General features: G+C 51.3%; 1 protein-coding gene across 4 annotated transcripts in view; it reads left to right on the top strand.

The window, feature by feature from the left end:
* LOC144611935 (beta-1,4 N-acetylgalactosaminyltransferase 1-like) overlaps positions 1 to 10,674 on the top strand; it is a 95,690-nt gene extending 85,016 nt beyond the window's left edge. For 3 of the 4 annotated variants that reach the window (XM_078431279.1, XM_078431281.1, XM_078431278.1), the window contains one exon: positions 1,263 to 4,418. In XM_078431279.1, the coding sequence (XP_078287405.1) occupies positions 1,263 to 1,480 (218 nt within the window). In that variant the 3' untranslated portion in view covers positions 1,481 to 4,418. Of the gene's footprint in view, positions 1 to 1,262; positions 4,419 to 10,265 lie in introns of those variants that run through there. The other variant, XM_078431280.1, reaches the window with a different exon arrangement.
* Positions 10,675 to 14,700: the final 4,026 nt, after the last annotated feature.

Below are 14,700 nucleotides of genomic sequence, written 5' to 3'. Positions count from 1 at the left end.
TGGCATGGCACAATGATCCCGATTCGTTCACGGTCCCCCTGCTCTCCAGTTGACATCTAGTTTGGACCCGCCAACACGTCCCCGCGTGCAGGATGTGGTGGTGGTGCGGAGGTTAAGTACGTTCATAAGTACTCCGAGCAGAATTAGGCCGTTCGGCCCATCATGTCTACTCTGCCGTTCAATCGTGGCCGATCTATCTTTCCCTCTCAACCCCATTCTCCTGCCTTCTCCCCGTAACCCCTGACACCCGCACTAATCAAATACCCAGGCTGCAACGGTTCATAGGTTCGTAGAAGCAGAATTAGGCCATTCGGCCCAACTAGTCTGCTGCACTATTTGATCATGGCTGATCTATTTACCCCTCAACCCCATTCTCCTGCCTTCTCCTTTGATTGTATCCATGTGGAGTATTATCTGAAAAAAAAACCCCACAAAATGCTGGAGTAACTCAGCTGGCCAGGCAGATTTTAGTAGTGACTTGCGTGGTCAGAAACCTCCTTCCAATTTGATCTTAATTGCTACATGTCCAGTCTGGTCTGCTTATAAGCTTTGTGAGCTGCCACGTTCAGGTGAACTAAAGCTGACTGTCAGATACCTGGTGTACTTATAAACTTATGATCATCCTCGTCAATCGTCCTTTAGTCCAGAGATACAGCGCGGAAACAGGCCCTTCAGCCCACCGAGTCCGTGCCGACCACTAACACTACACACACGAGGGACAATTTACAATTTTACCAAAACCAATTAACCTACAAACCTGCACGCCTTTGAAGGAGAACACCCACGGGGAGAACGTACAAACTCTGTACAGACAGCGCCCGTAGTCAGGATGGAACCCGGGTCTCCGGCGCAGTGAGGCGGCTGCCCTTCTCTGCACCCTTTCTCAGCTTAATGTCAATGCCAAAGATACGAGAGGAACAAGATGGACCACTCTGTTGAAATCGCCTATACTGAAGTGTAGTACGCAAAGGAGTGTAACGTCCGCCATTTTAGTAGGCAAAACACGCCGTTCGCTCTGCCTAGCGCAGAGTAATCAGTGTTTTGGGGGAACAGTGTACCATTAAAATGCAGAATATACCTCATCTATCAATTCGCAGATTTTTGTTATTTTTCTTTTAAAATGTTTCTGCAAGTTTCTGCCTACTAAAATGGCCGCCGTGACGCGCTATGGTTTTTGGGGTCGAGTGGTCCATCGTGCTCTGCTCTGGTCTCTTTGGTCGGTGCTGACTCGTGGGTTGACCTGACGTGTTTCCTGTTGGCAGAGTTCTTCATCGACGGGCTGGGCGTTCTCCACGTCGGGTCGTGCGAGGACGTCACGGTGGATCACGCCAGCAAGATCAAACTTCCCTGGAGCAAGGCCGACGAAAACGAGAAGACCTACAAGGAGTTCCGGTACCCCAAGTTATCGGAGGCGAACATCCAGCTGAAACACGGGCTTTTTTACTCGAAGAACAGGTTCAAGTGCATGGTAAAGAACTAAGAACAAGGACCTGGCAGAACAAGGGGGAAGAAAGGGACAAAAAAAAAATCATCTTTAATGTCAAGAGTGCTTCAGAACTCTCTTAGAATTGAGCAAAAGCACTCCGGTATTTAGGATTAGGGCCTGAAATGTTTTTTTTCTCATAACCATCTCCCCGTGGTGAGCGTTTAAAAAAAAAAACCTGGGAACTTCGAAAGTCAAGGCCGGGAAAGATGGAATCCCAGAGCTGGGAAGCAAGAATTCCTTTTTTTTTTTTTAGGTGGACGAAATTTCAAAGTATCCGTGTTGCAAGCCCGTTTCTGGGTCGGAGCGAAACTCGGCTCTGAGCCAGTGGCCGCCATGTTCTACCACGCCAATCCCGTGGTTTTCACAAACGCCACATGAGAATTGACCCGGTTGTGGACCTTACGCTTTACGATTTAAAAAAAAAACCCTCCCTCCCCTCGTCCACGCAAACATGCCCGGATCTTTCGCCATTAACTGCATCTGGTTAAGCGTGGATTGTACGTGTTCCAAGTGTAAACCGTTCATGTTGGCCGTGTCTAGAATTGAGGCTTTAATAAGCCTTTAATAAGTGACTCACCTGGAGGCAGAGTCCAGTCCCTGCCCAAGAGTCCAGGACGCGTCGTTCGTGCGTTTGAGACAGCAGAAGTTATGAAGCTGCTTCTGCTTCTGCTGTCTCTGTTTGTTGTCGTTCGCCTGGCTGCGTTCAGTTGACACAATTCGCTCACCACGGGGAGGTTGACAACGTGAGCCCCAATAGACTCGCCCTGAGTCAACAGGGATGAGAACCAGGCGAATATTGTTGATATAGGTGCCTGGTTCAATCGGGACAAACTTTGATCAGAGACAGTATATTGCATGTCTTCCCCCCCCCCCCTACCCCCTCTGTGAGATTTCCCTTCTCAGAAGGGTCACGGAGCAGCATTTGACATGAGGTCTGAAGTCTCCTTTCAGGAAACGTGGTCACAGAGTTAGGTTCTAAGGAGCGTTTTGAACGGCCGGGAGGAAAGAGCTCAAGTTCAAGTTCCCGTGGGGCAATTTACAAAGGCGCGCAGAGTAGTACAAAAACTATTGGGGGGGGGGGGGGGTGGGAGGACTAGCAGGGTGACCAGCGGGACAGGGGTGGTTGGGAGTTGAGGAGCTGAACAACCTTGGGGACAAAGGTTGCCCTTCTCCTCTGTGTCCCACAGCCTGGGCAGTGCTGAGGGGAGCCCTCTCAAACACAGAGAGCAGGGCGTGTGAGGGGTCCTGTAAAACCCTGCCGGCTGACCTCAGCATCTGCTGGTCGCAGAGGGCGGAGAGAGAGGGCTCGGACGGGGAGTCCAATAATTTTGGAACGGACTTTGGCCTGTGCTCTGCAGGAGGTTTCTGCTCTGCAGGCTGATGGAGTGGGACCAGCAGGTGGAGGAGAACGTGATGACGCTCTCAATCAAAGATACTAGAGGAGCAAGATGGACCGCTCCGTTGAAATCGCCTATACTGAAGTGTAGTCCGCAAAGGAGCGTAACGTCCGCCATTTTAGTAAGCAAAACCCGCCGTTCGCTCTGCCTCTCGCAGTGTAATCAGTGTTTTGGGGGAACAGTATGTGATGATACCATTAAAATGTAGAATATATCTCATCTATCAACTCACAGATTTTTGTTATTTTTCTTTTAAAATGTTTCTGCAAGTTTCTGCCCACTAAAATGGCCGCCGTGACGTACTACGGTTTTTGGGGTCGAGTGGCCTATCTTGCTCCTCTAGTATCTTTGCTCTCAATGGAGGCGCAGTAAAGCGTTACGAGGATGTCCTTGCTGACCCCAAAGGAGTTGAGCTTCCTCAAGAGATACTGCCGCCTCTGGCATTTCCTGAGGATACCCTCCACGTTGGAGGAGTGGAGAGGCAAAGGTGCTTTGGGAGAAAGTCTCAGGACTTTGCACTTTCGTCGTTTAAGGTGGGGCAGAGTCAATCTGGAATGATTTGACGAATGGATGAACAGTTGTTGCTTATTTATTTTTAGAACATGGAGTGACCTTGCGTGCAAGGCCGAGCAGATCTATTTGAGTCAAGCTGGGGCTTAATAATGTTCCCCCGGGGCAGCTGGGAAACCCAAAATATTCCCCACCAAAGGACTGAGGCCGTTCACGCCAGACTTTTAGCGAGTGAGAATGTCGGGGGAATAGGTGGAGGAGGCATGAGGAACTGCAAGTGCTGGAATCTTGAGCAAAGCACAAAGCGCTGGAGGAACTCAACGGGTCAGGCAGCATCTGTGGAGGGACTGGACTGAGGACGTTTTGGGTCGGGACCCTTCTTTGGGGGATAAATATAATTGTCACAGAGGTGTACAGCATGGAAACAGGCCCTTCGGCCCACTGAGCCCATGCCGACCATCAACCACCCCTTAATACTAATCCTATCTTGATCCCATGTTTTATTCTCCCCCCCCCATTTTCATCAACTCTCTCCTCTGCCCCAGAATCTCCCGCTCAACCACACGCTGGTGGGGGGGCAATTTCCAAAGGGCCACTTAACCTACAAATATGCACATCTTTTGGAATGTGGGAGGAAACCGGAGCACCTGGAGAAAACCCACGCGGTCGCAGGGAGAACACGCAAACTCCACACACACACACATACACACACACACACAGCACCTGAGGTCAGGATCGAACCCGGGTCTCTGGCGCCGTGAGGCAGCAGCTCTACCCACTATCGACGACTTCCTCCTCATCTCCTTCCGAAAGGAATCTCCTTAACCTTCGTAAACTCCGACACAAAATACCGGAGTAACTCAGCGGGACAGGCAGCATCTCTGGAGAGAAGGACCAGGTGCCATTTCGGGTCGAGACCCTTCTTCAGACCTTTGGCTCAATTGGCAGCACACCCGTGTCAGTGTTGGAAAGCTGCACCTTCTGAGGTTAAAACCAAAGATTCTAGAGGAGCAAGATAGACCACTCGACCCTAAAAACCGTAGTATGTCACGGCGGCCATTTTAGTCGGCAGAAACTTGCAGAAACATTTTAAAAGAAAATGAACAAAAATCTATTGATAGGTGAGATATAATCTGCATTTTAATGGTATCATCACACATACTGTTCCCCCAAAACACTGATTACATTGCGAGAGGCATGGCGAACGGTGGGTTTTGCCTACTAAAATGGCGGACGGTCCACTCTTTTGCGTACTACACTTCAATATAGGTGACTTCAACGGAGTGGTCCATCTTGCTCCTCTAGTATCTTTGGTTGCCTACTAAAATGGCGGACGTTCCGCTCCTTTGCGTACTACACTTCAGTAGAGGCGATTTCAACGAGTGGTCCATCTTGCTCCTCTAGTGTGTTTGGTTAAAACCCATGCTGACCACAGCACTACAGTACTGACTTCCCATCATGCACTCTCATCCGTGTGCTGTGGCTTTCCAGGGCAGGTGAGGGGTAGCGACTGTTGTAGGCGGGGGCCGGACCATATTAGTGAATACACTGGGGGCCACGGACTGGCTTAGTTTTACGGTGGACACAAAATGCTGGAGTAACTCAGCGGGTCAGGCAGCATCTCGGGAGAGAAGGAATGGGTGACGTTTCGGGTCGAGACCCTGATGAACTATACCCACTAGGGACCATTTTTACATTTACCAAAGCCAATTAACCTACATACGTGTACGTCTTTGGAGTGTGGGAGGAAACCGAAGATCTCGGAGAAAACCCACGCAGGTCACGGGGAGAAGGTGCAAACTCCGTGCGGACCGCGCCCGTGGTCGGGATGGAACCCGGGTCTCCGGCGCTGTGAGGCAGCAACTCTACCGCTGCGCCACCTAGTTTCCACAAGGGCTGGCCAATTGTTCAGAGCTGTGAGAGGGAGTGAAATAATGAACCAAAAGGGAACCTGGTCTGTTCGACTCTGGGGAAGCCGGGGACGTTTTACTTGGAACTTGGAGGCTGAGGGGGAACCACATCAAGGTGCGCAGAATGCGTAGTAAGGAACTGCAGATGCTGGTTTGCACCGAAGATAGACACAGAATGCCGGAGTAACTCAACGGGACAGGCAGCATCTCTGGAGAGAAGGAACAGGTGACGTTTCGGGTCGAGACCCTCCTTCAGACTGAGAGTCAGAGGGGGGAGGGAAACTAGAGGCTTGAAATATTCACAAAACAAATCAGAGCCGGCACCGATGGCCAAGGAAAGGTGGGGCCCACAATGGTCCATTGTTGGCTGTGGAAGAGGTGATAATGAAGGGATGCAAACAGTGGAACTAGCAGGATGACTAGGGTGGGGGAGGGGCGGGGAGAGAGGGAAAGCAAGGGTTACTTGAAGTTAGAGAAGTCAATGTTCGTACCGCTGGGGTGTGAGCTGCCCAAGCGAAATATGAGGTGCTGATCCTCCAATTTGCGCTGGGCCTCACTCTGACAATGGAGGAGGCCCAGGACAGAAGGGTCAGTGTGGGAGTGGGAGGGGGGAGTTGAAGTGTTTGGCAACCGGGAGATCGCGCGGGCCCAGGCGGACTGAGCGGAGGTGTTGAGCGAAACGATCGCCCAGTCTGCGCTTGGTCTCGCCGATGTACAGGAGCCCACACTGAGAGCAGCAGGTACAGTGGTTGGAGGAGGAACAGGTGAACCTCTGCCTCACCTGGAAGGACTGTCGGGGTCCCTGGACAGAGTCGAGGGGGGAGGTACAGGGACAGCATTAGGTGAGGGACAGATTGGGCTGAGCATGGGAAATGTTACCCCATCACACAGGAGCCTAAAGCTGAGGGCAGAGGTTTAGGATTGGGGGGGGGTAAGAGGTTCAAAGGGAACTTCAGAAAGATTTCTTGCCTCTAGAGTGGGGTGGAATTAGGAACCCATTCCGGGGCGGCACGGTGGCACAGCGGTAGAGTTGCTACCTCACAGCGCCAGAGACCCGGGTTCGATCCCGACCACGGGCGCTGTCTGTGCGGAGTTTGTACGTTCTCCCCGTGACCTGCGTGGGTTTTCTCCGGGTGCTCTGGTTTCCTCCCGCCCTCCAAAGACGTACGGGTTTGTAGCTTAATTGGCTTGGTATAATTGCAAATTGTCCCTAGTGTGTATAGGATTGTGTTAGTGTACAGTAGGGTTGCCAACTTTCTCACTCCCAAATAAGGGACAAAAGGTGGCGTCACCGCCCCGCGCCCCACGTGAACTCACCCAGCCGGCGGCCATGCGCTCCCGCTCCGCCAATGGCGGCCGCCTGGGCCGGGAGGCGGGTTGCTACGCAACCTCCGTTACGTGGCGCTCCGGGCCTACATGGTCCGGGCCTCCAGTGCCCCCTGGGCCCGTACAGGGCAAACCAATTAAGCCCAATATACGGAATGTCCCGACTAATACGGGACAGTTGGCAACCCTAGTGTACAGGGATCACTGGTCGGCGCGGACTCAGTGGGCCGAAGGGCCTGTTTCCGCGCTGTATCTCTAAGCTAAAAACTAAAACACTTCCTAAGAGTTTGGTGAAGACGGAGCCTCTCACAACATTATCTGGATCAACACTTGAACACTTGACAGACGAAGTGTTAGTAAGCGGGATTAGTATAGACTGGTTGACTATACTCCTAGTTGCGAGGTTATGTTACAGTTGTACAAGACATTGCCAAGGCTACACTTGGGGCATTGTGTTCAGTTTTGGCCACCCGGCTACAAGAAGAATGATGTTATGCTGGATAGGGTGCAGAGAGGATATTCGAGACTGGCAGGCAGGAAGGAACTGCAGATGCCGGTTTAAATCGAAGTTGGTCTTGGCCGCCTTCGATGTCATTGAATTTGTTTAAGCTTAAGACCTAATGACTCACATTTGTTAAATGAATGTGTCATAGAACAGAAGTGGAACTCGCCCTTCGGAACATGCCCTATGACCCCTCCATTCCCTGCATATCCACATGTCTGTCCAAAAGTCTCTCAAATAATGCCGCGATCATATCTAGAACTGTCTTATCTCCTGGAACTTATGAAGAGAGTAGGAATAAACGGGTCCTTTTCAGAATGGCAGGCAGTGACTAGTGGGGTACCGCAAGGCTCAGTGCTGGGACCCCAGCTATTTACAATATATATTAATGATTTGGACGGGGAATTGAATGCAACATCTCCAAGTTTGCGGATGACACGAAGCTGGGGGGCAGTGTTAGCTGCGAGGAGGATGCTAGGAGGCTGCAACGTGACTTGGATAGGTTAGGTGAGTGGGCAAAGGCATGGCAGATGCAGTATAATGTGGATAAATGTGAGGTTATCCACTTTGGTGGCAAGAACAGGAAAGCAGACAAATCTGAATGGTGGCCGATTAGGAGAAGGGGAGATGCAACGAGACCTGGGTGTCGTGGTACACCAGTCATTGAAAGTAGGCATGCAGGTGCAGCAGGCAGTGAAGACAGCGAATGGTATGTTGGCATTCATAGCGAGGGGATTTGAGTATAGGAGCAGGGAGGTTCTGCTGCAGTTGTACAGGGCATTGGTGAGACCACACCTGGAGTATTGCGTACAGTTTTGGTCTCCTAATCTGAGGAAAGACATTCTTGCCATAGAGGGAGTACAGAGAAGGTTCACCAGATTGATTCCTGGGATGGCAGGACTTTCATATGAAGAAAGATTGGATAGACTCGGCTTGTACTCGCTGGAATTTAGAAGATTGAGGGGGGATCTTATAGAAACTTACAAAATTATTAAGGGGTTGGACAAGCTAGATGTAGGAAGATTGTTCCCGATGTTGGGGAAGTCCAGAACAAGGGGTCACAGTTTAAGGATAAGGGGGAAGTCTTTTAGGACCGAGATGAGAATTGTTTTCTTCACACAGAGAGTGGTGAGTCTGTGGAATTCTCTGCCACAGAAGGTAGTTGAGGCCAGTTCATTGGCTATATTTAAGAGGGAGTTAGATGTGGCCCTTGTGGCTAAAGGGATCAGGGGGTATGGAGAGAAGGCAGGTACGGGATACTGAGTTGGATGATCAGCCATGATCATATTGAATGGCGGTGCGTACAGGCTCGAAGGGCCGAATGGCCTACTCCTGCACCTATTTTCTATGTTTCTAACAGTTGAGTCAGAATGTCACATGTTGCAGCGAGCAGAGTACAACATTCCCGGCCCATGCAGAGAATGCAGGGCTGCACCCCTGGAGGTGGCATGAGTCTGCACTTGCAATGAGGACAGGCGCTCAGAGGCTGCACCCGTGCCTAGGCCCCGACCTCCATGGCAACCTGCCAGGGATGCCTGACAGTCAGATAGTGGTCAGTACAGAACGTCCTGTCAAAACCAACCCGGAGAGATTTCAAGGATTCGGATCAATGAATGGGGAAAGAACATTTTGGAGAGCACAAAGAACGATAGTTATTAAAGCAAAATACAGGAGGAATTATTAATCGAGCGACACTGGATGGTGGCAGGGTGGGCGTGCAGTGCCGGTGGTGGGCGCAGCGGGACAGGGAGGCCTGTTTTCCCGAACGACCCTCGAATTAAAGGCACATCCAGCATTGGCAGAAATGCCATCCACAATCGACAAGGGCCACATTGGATTCTCAGAGTGGGGCGACATTGATCTGTGAATGATTGTCATTGGATGAAGAACCAAATTGACCTTCACATGCATCTGTGAGACACAGAATGCTGGAGCAACTCAGCGGGACAGGCAGCATCTCCGGAGAGAAGGAATGGGTGACGTTTCGGGTCGAGACCCTCCTTCAGACTGATGTCAGGGGAGGTGGGGGGGGGGGGGGCGGGGCGGGACGCAGAATACCGTCAGCGCAGATTTAAAAAAGTGCAAGGGCCACGGACAGGTTGATTGGAAGATTTGGACTACATCTCCAGCACGTGGGAGGTAGACTGCGACACGTCGCGTGTGATAATAAAGTATTCCTGTCTGTGTGGAGTTTGCACGTTCTCCCCGTGACCGCGTGGGTTTTCTCCGGGTGCTCCGGTTTCCTCCCACATCTGAAAAGACGTTCAGGTTTGTAGGTTAATTGGCTTCTGTAAATTGTCCCCAGTGTGTGTGTGCGTGTGTGTGTGGAGGATAGCGTTAGTGTTGCTGCCTCACAGCGCCAGGGACCTGGGTTCCATCCCGACCACGGGCGCCTGCCAGTAGTTTCTCCCCGCGACCTGCGTGGGTTTTCTCCGGGATCTCCGGTTTCCTCCCACACTCCAAAGACGTACAGCCTTGTGGATGAATTGGCTTGGTGTCATTGTGAATTGTCCCTAGTGTGTGTGTGTGTGTGTGTGTGTGTGGGGTAGTGTCAGTGTGCGGAGGCCGCTGGTCGGCACGGATTCGGTGGGCCGAAGGGCCTGCTTCCGCGCTGCATCTCTAAAACTAAAACCTAAAACAACAACCCTCGTCCCCCTGCACATCCGAGACTCCTGCCGACCCGGCCCGGGCTTGGGAACTCAACAGTCCTGACACCGACAGATCCTTTAAGGGCCTGTCCCAGTTACGCGATTTCTTAGGCGACTGCCGGCGACTGTCAAAGTCGTAGCAGATCGCCGAAATCTCCTTTCACCCTACGACAATGACCACGACAATGACCACGACAATGACCACGACAATGCCGAGTCAGGTCAAAGAGTTGTGAATCTGTGGAATTCTCTGCCTCAGAAGGCAGTGGAGGCCAATTCTCTGAATGCATTCAAGAGACAGCTGGATAGAGCTCTTAAGGATAGCGGAGTCAGGGGGGTACGGGGAGAAGGCAGGAACGGGGTACTGCTTGAGAATGATCAGCCATGATCACATTGAATGGCGGTGCGTACAGGCTCGAAGGGTCGAATGGCCTCCTCCTGCACCTATTGTCTATTGATACAAGTTACTTTTTTTGGTGAAACTAGCGCCTGGCTAAGAGGTTACACCGTCTTCGGAAACATCGCCAAATCCCCACGCTTACCTGACCGTCAAACCGTCGCCTCCAATCTACCCGTCAAATGTCCTGACGGTAAATAAATTGGCCAAACAAAACTATCTTCTGGTATCTTCAAATGCCTTTTCTTAATTCAATATTACGTGCTCCTAAATGCATCTCAGAGAACCTGGCAAGCCTGGGGACAGCGTGCGACAGGCAGCGCCCGCAATAAGCAACGATACCTGTCGCCGAGAAATTTCAATCTGGAAAAGTTTTCCGCGACGCGCCGAGATCCGCTACGATTCATTGAAGACTCCTCACGGAGGCAGGGAGCGGCAGCAACTGTGAGCGGCATTGCCCGAGAGGGGGCAGTGGCTAGGCTGGAAGGCCGTGATGGGAATGGGTTGGAATGGGCCGGTGGGGTGGGGTGGGGTGGGGTGGGGACAGGGGTGCAGTGCTCATTTGAACAAAGTATTCACCTGTTCAGCTGCTGTGCAAAAGCAGCACGTTCTCCCTGTTTCTACCCTCCCTCTCTCCCCCCCCCCCTCCCTCTCTCCCCCCCCCTCTACGCCCAGAACACTCCAGCACGGCACGGGAACAGGCCCTTCGGCCCACAATGTTTGTGCTGACCAAAGATACTAGAGGAACAAGATGGACCACTCCGTTGAAATCGCCCATACTGAAGTGTAGTACGCAAAGGAGCGTAACGTCCGCCATTTTAGTGGGCAAAACCCGCCGTTCGCTCTGCCTCTCGCAGTGTAATCAGTGTTGTGGGGGGAGCAGTATGTGTGATGATACCATTAAAATGCAGAATATATCTCATCTATCAATTCACAGATTGTTGTTATTTTTCTTTTTAAATGTTTCTGCAAGTTTCTGCCGACTAAAATGGCCGCCGTGACGTGCTACGGTTTTTAGGGTCGAGTGGTCTATCTTGCTCCTCTCGTATCTTTGGTGCCGACCATGATGCCAGTCTGACTAATCCCACCAACCTGCACGTGATCCATATCCCTCCAGTCGCTGCATATCCAAGCGCCTATCGATAAGCCTCGTGAACGCCACGATCTGTCCCCCCCCACCATCTGTCCCCCCCACCATCTGTCTCCCCCACCAAAAAAATCTGCCCTGCACATCTGTATACTAAAACTCTCGAGGTTTGCCGTGTCCATTTTCCGAAGGGGGTTGGCTGTCAGGAATCTTCAGTTCAAGTGGTGACTGATCGGCCTGTACGCACCGCCATTCATTGCGATCATGGCTGATCGTCCACAATCAGTAACCCGTGCCTGCCTTCTCCCCATATCCCTTGATTCCATCAGCCCCTAGAGCTCTATCTAACTCTCTCTTAAATCCATCCAGTGATTTGGCCTCCACTGCCCTCTGTGGCAGAGAATTCCACAAATTCACAACTCTCTGGTTGAAAAAGTTCCTTCTCACCTCAGTTTTAAATGGCCTCCCCTTTATTCTGAGACTGTATGTGTAGCCCCTGGTTCTGGACTCCCCCAACATTGGGAACATTTTTCCTGCAGTCCTTTTATAATTTTACACGTCTCCATAAGATTCCCTCTCATCCTTCTAAACTCCAGTGAATACAAGCCCAGTCTTTCCAATAGACAATAGACAATAGACAATAGGTGCAGGAGTAGGCCATTCAGCCCTTTGAGCCAGCACCGCCATTCAATGCGATCATGGCTGATCACTATCAATCAGTACCCCGTTCCTGCCTTCTCCCCATACCCCCTCACTCCGCTATCCTTAAGAGCTCTATCCAGCTCTCTCTTGAAAGCATCCAACGAACTGGCCTCCACTGCCTTCTGAGGCAGAGAATTCCACACCTTCACCACTCTCTGACTGAAAAAGTTCTTCCTCATCTCCGTTCTAAATGGCCTACCCCTTATTCTTAAACTGTGGCCCCTTGTTCTGGACTCCCCCAACATTGGGAACATGTTTCCTGCCTCAATCTTTCCTCATATGACAGTCCCGCCACCCCGGGGATACGGTACAATTGATCGGCTAACAGTCGCAAAACACAAGACACATGAAACATGAAATTAAAGGGAGGAGTGGAGAGGATGGGGGGATGTGCAAAGATTAGCGGGCGGGGTGGGGGGAGGGAGTGTGTGAGCTGATAACGGACTTCGTGAAGGCAGATGGCCTCGTGGAATCTCAACAAGCAGAAGGGTCAACGGTTTCACACAGGAGATCTACGGTAGAGTTGCTGCTTTACAGCGAATGCAGCGCCGGAGACTCAGGTTCGATCCTGACTACGGGTGCTGCACTGTAAGGAGTTTGTACGTTCTCCCCGTGACCTGCGTGGGTTTTCTCCGAGATCTTCGGTTTCCTCCCACACTCCAAAGACGTACAGGTATGTAGGTTAATTGGCTGGGTAAATGTAAAAATTGTCCCTAGTGGGTGTAGGATAAGTGTTAATGTATGGGGATCGCTGGGCGGAACGGACTTGGAGGGCCGAAAAGGCCTGTTTCCGGCTGTATATATATGATATGATATGAAGGGCAGAAAGGGAAGTAGAAAGGATCGTCGAATTACGATACGATGCGATGGAACTTTATTCATCCATGAAATTGATCTGCCAACAGTCATAAAAACACAAAATACCCCAAACTCAAAGTACACGACACATGAAATTAAACTGAAGAGTGGAAAGGCTTGGGGGATGTGCAAAGATTGTGGAGGGGGGGGGGGAGGTCAGTCTCAGTCTATCATGGGGGGGGGGGGAGTTGTACAGTTTGATAGCCACAGGGAAGATGGATCTCCTGTGGCGTTCGTTCTATGCTGCATCTTGGTGGGACCAGTCTGTTGCTGAAGGTGCCCCTCAGGTTGACCGGTGTGTCACGGAGGGAGGGGGTGAGCTGTTATTGTCCGGGATGCCCCGCAGTTTGAGGAGCATCCTCCCCTCCCCGCCAAGGCCACCTCCCGTGAATCCACCTCCAACTCCGCCCCCCAGCCCTTCCTGACGAGCTTGTTAATCCTGTTTGTCGTCCATGGCCTGACCACTTCCAGCTAATGAAGGGCGGCCAATCAGTTATCTGAAATAAAGAACGTTACAGTTTGAGGAGCAAATTCTGAAATCTGAATACCAAAGCCCTCGTTCGTTTGTCTGTTTGTTCCAGCACTACAGCCAAAGCGGTACACGATCGCGTGACGATTATCGGCCCACCTTACTCACCGTCGTCCCTTTGGTGCCAATGGAAGAGGTTTCATTGAAATCGGTGTTATATTTTTTAAGTTATTCACATTTTAAAGTTTAAATCTATCTCCTAGGGAGGGGGATGAGGGAGGATAAGGGGCAGTTGAGGGGGATGGAGTGGGGGGGAAGGGGGGGGGGTGGAGGGGAGGCGGGGGAGGGGAGGGGAGGAGGGAGGGATGGGGGGGAGGGGAGAATGGGAGGGGGGGGGGGGGGGGGGGAGAGGGTGCAGGAGAAGTTTGTGCCCAACGGGTCCACTTGGTCTACTAGATTATAATTTTCCAAAAGATTTCCAAAACACAAGCACATTTCTAACCAACCATTATAAAACTAACCACTCGGTTACTTGCAAGCGGACCTTTCTGGACTAACACTAAGGAGTTAATACAATACAATACAATACAATATATCTTTATTGTCATTATACCCAGGGGTACAACGAGATTGGGAATGCGCCTCCCGTACGATGCAATAATTTAAGTAATTAACAGCAACCCAACGAAACGAAACAATTGTAACAGTTTTTAGACAGGGTAAAGTGCAAGTTGATCTATGCGTTGTGGCCATCCGGCTCAGCAGGACCGGTTCATAGCAGCTATGGCCCTGGGGATGAAGCTGTTCCTGAGTCTGGAGGTGCGGGCGTAGAAGGCCTTGTATCGTCTGCCCGATGGAAGGAGTTCGAACAGACTGTTGCAGGGGTGTGAAGAGTCTTTGTGGATGCTGGTGGCTTTTCTGGGGCATCGTGTGTTGTAGATGCCCTCCAAGTCTGGTAGCTGTGTTCCGATGGCCCTCTGAGCTCTATGGACTACCCGCTGTAGAGCTTTCCTTTCTGCCTCCGTGCAGCTGAGGTACCACACAGGGATGCCATGCGTTAGGATGCTCTCTATGGTGCAGCGGTAGAAGGTCGTCAGCAGCTGTTGGGGTAGACCAGACTTTTTCAGTGTTCTTAAGTAGAACAGTCGTTGCTGTGCCTTCTTGACCAGCGCAGCAGTGTTATTGGACCATGTTAGGTCCTCCGAAATGTGAGTGCCCAGAAACTTGAAGCTGGACACTCTCTCCACACTGTCCCCGTTGATAGAGATCGGGGCATATTCCCTGTAGTTAGAAAACTGCAGATGCTGGTTAGAATCGAAGGTCGACACAAAATGCTGGAGTAACTCAGCGGGTCAGGCAGCATCTCGGGAGGGAAGGAACGGGCTTCTAATGTCTACTAAGGAGTTAA

Source organism: Rhinoraja longicauda, chromosome 42 (genome assembly GCF_053455715.1).
Source record: "Rhinoraja longicauda isolate Sanriku21f chromosome 42, sRhiLon1.1, whole genome shotgun sequence".
In the NCBI taxonomy this organism is placed as follows: domain Eukaryota; kingdom Metazoa; phylum Chordata; class Chondrichthyes; order Rajiformes; family Arhynchobatidae; genus Rhinoraja; species Rhinoraja longicauda.
Note: the sequence above shows the minus strand (reverse complement) of the source record. Positions and strands in the feature narration are given on the sequence as shown.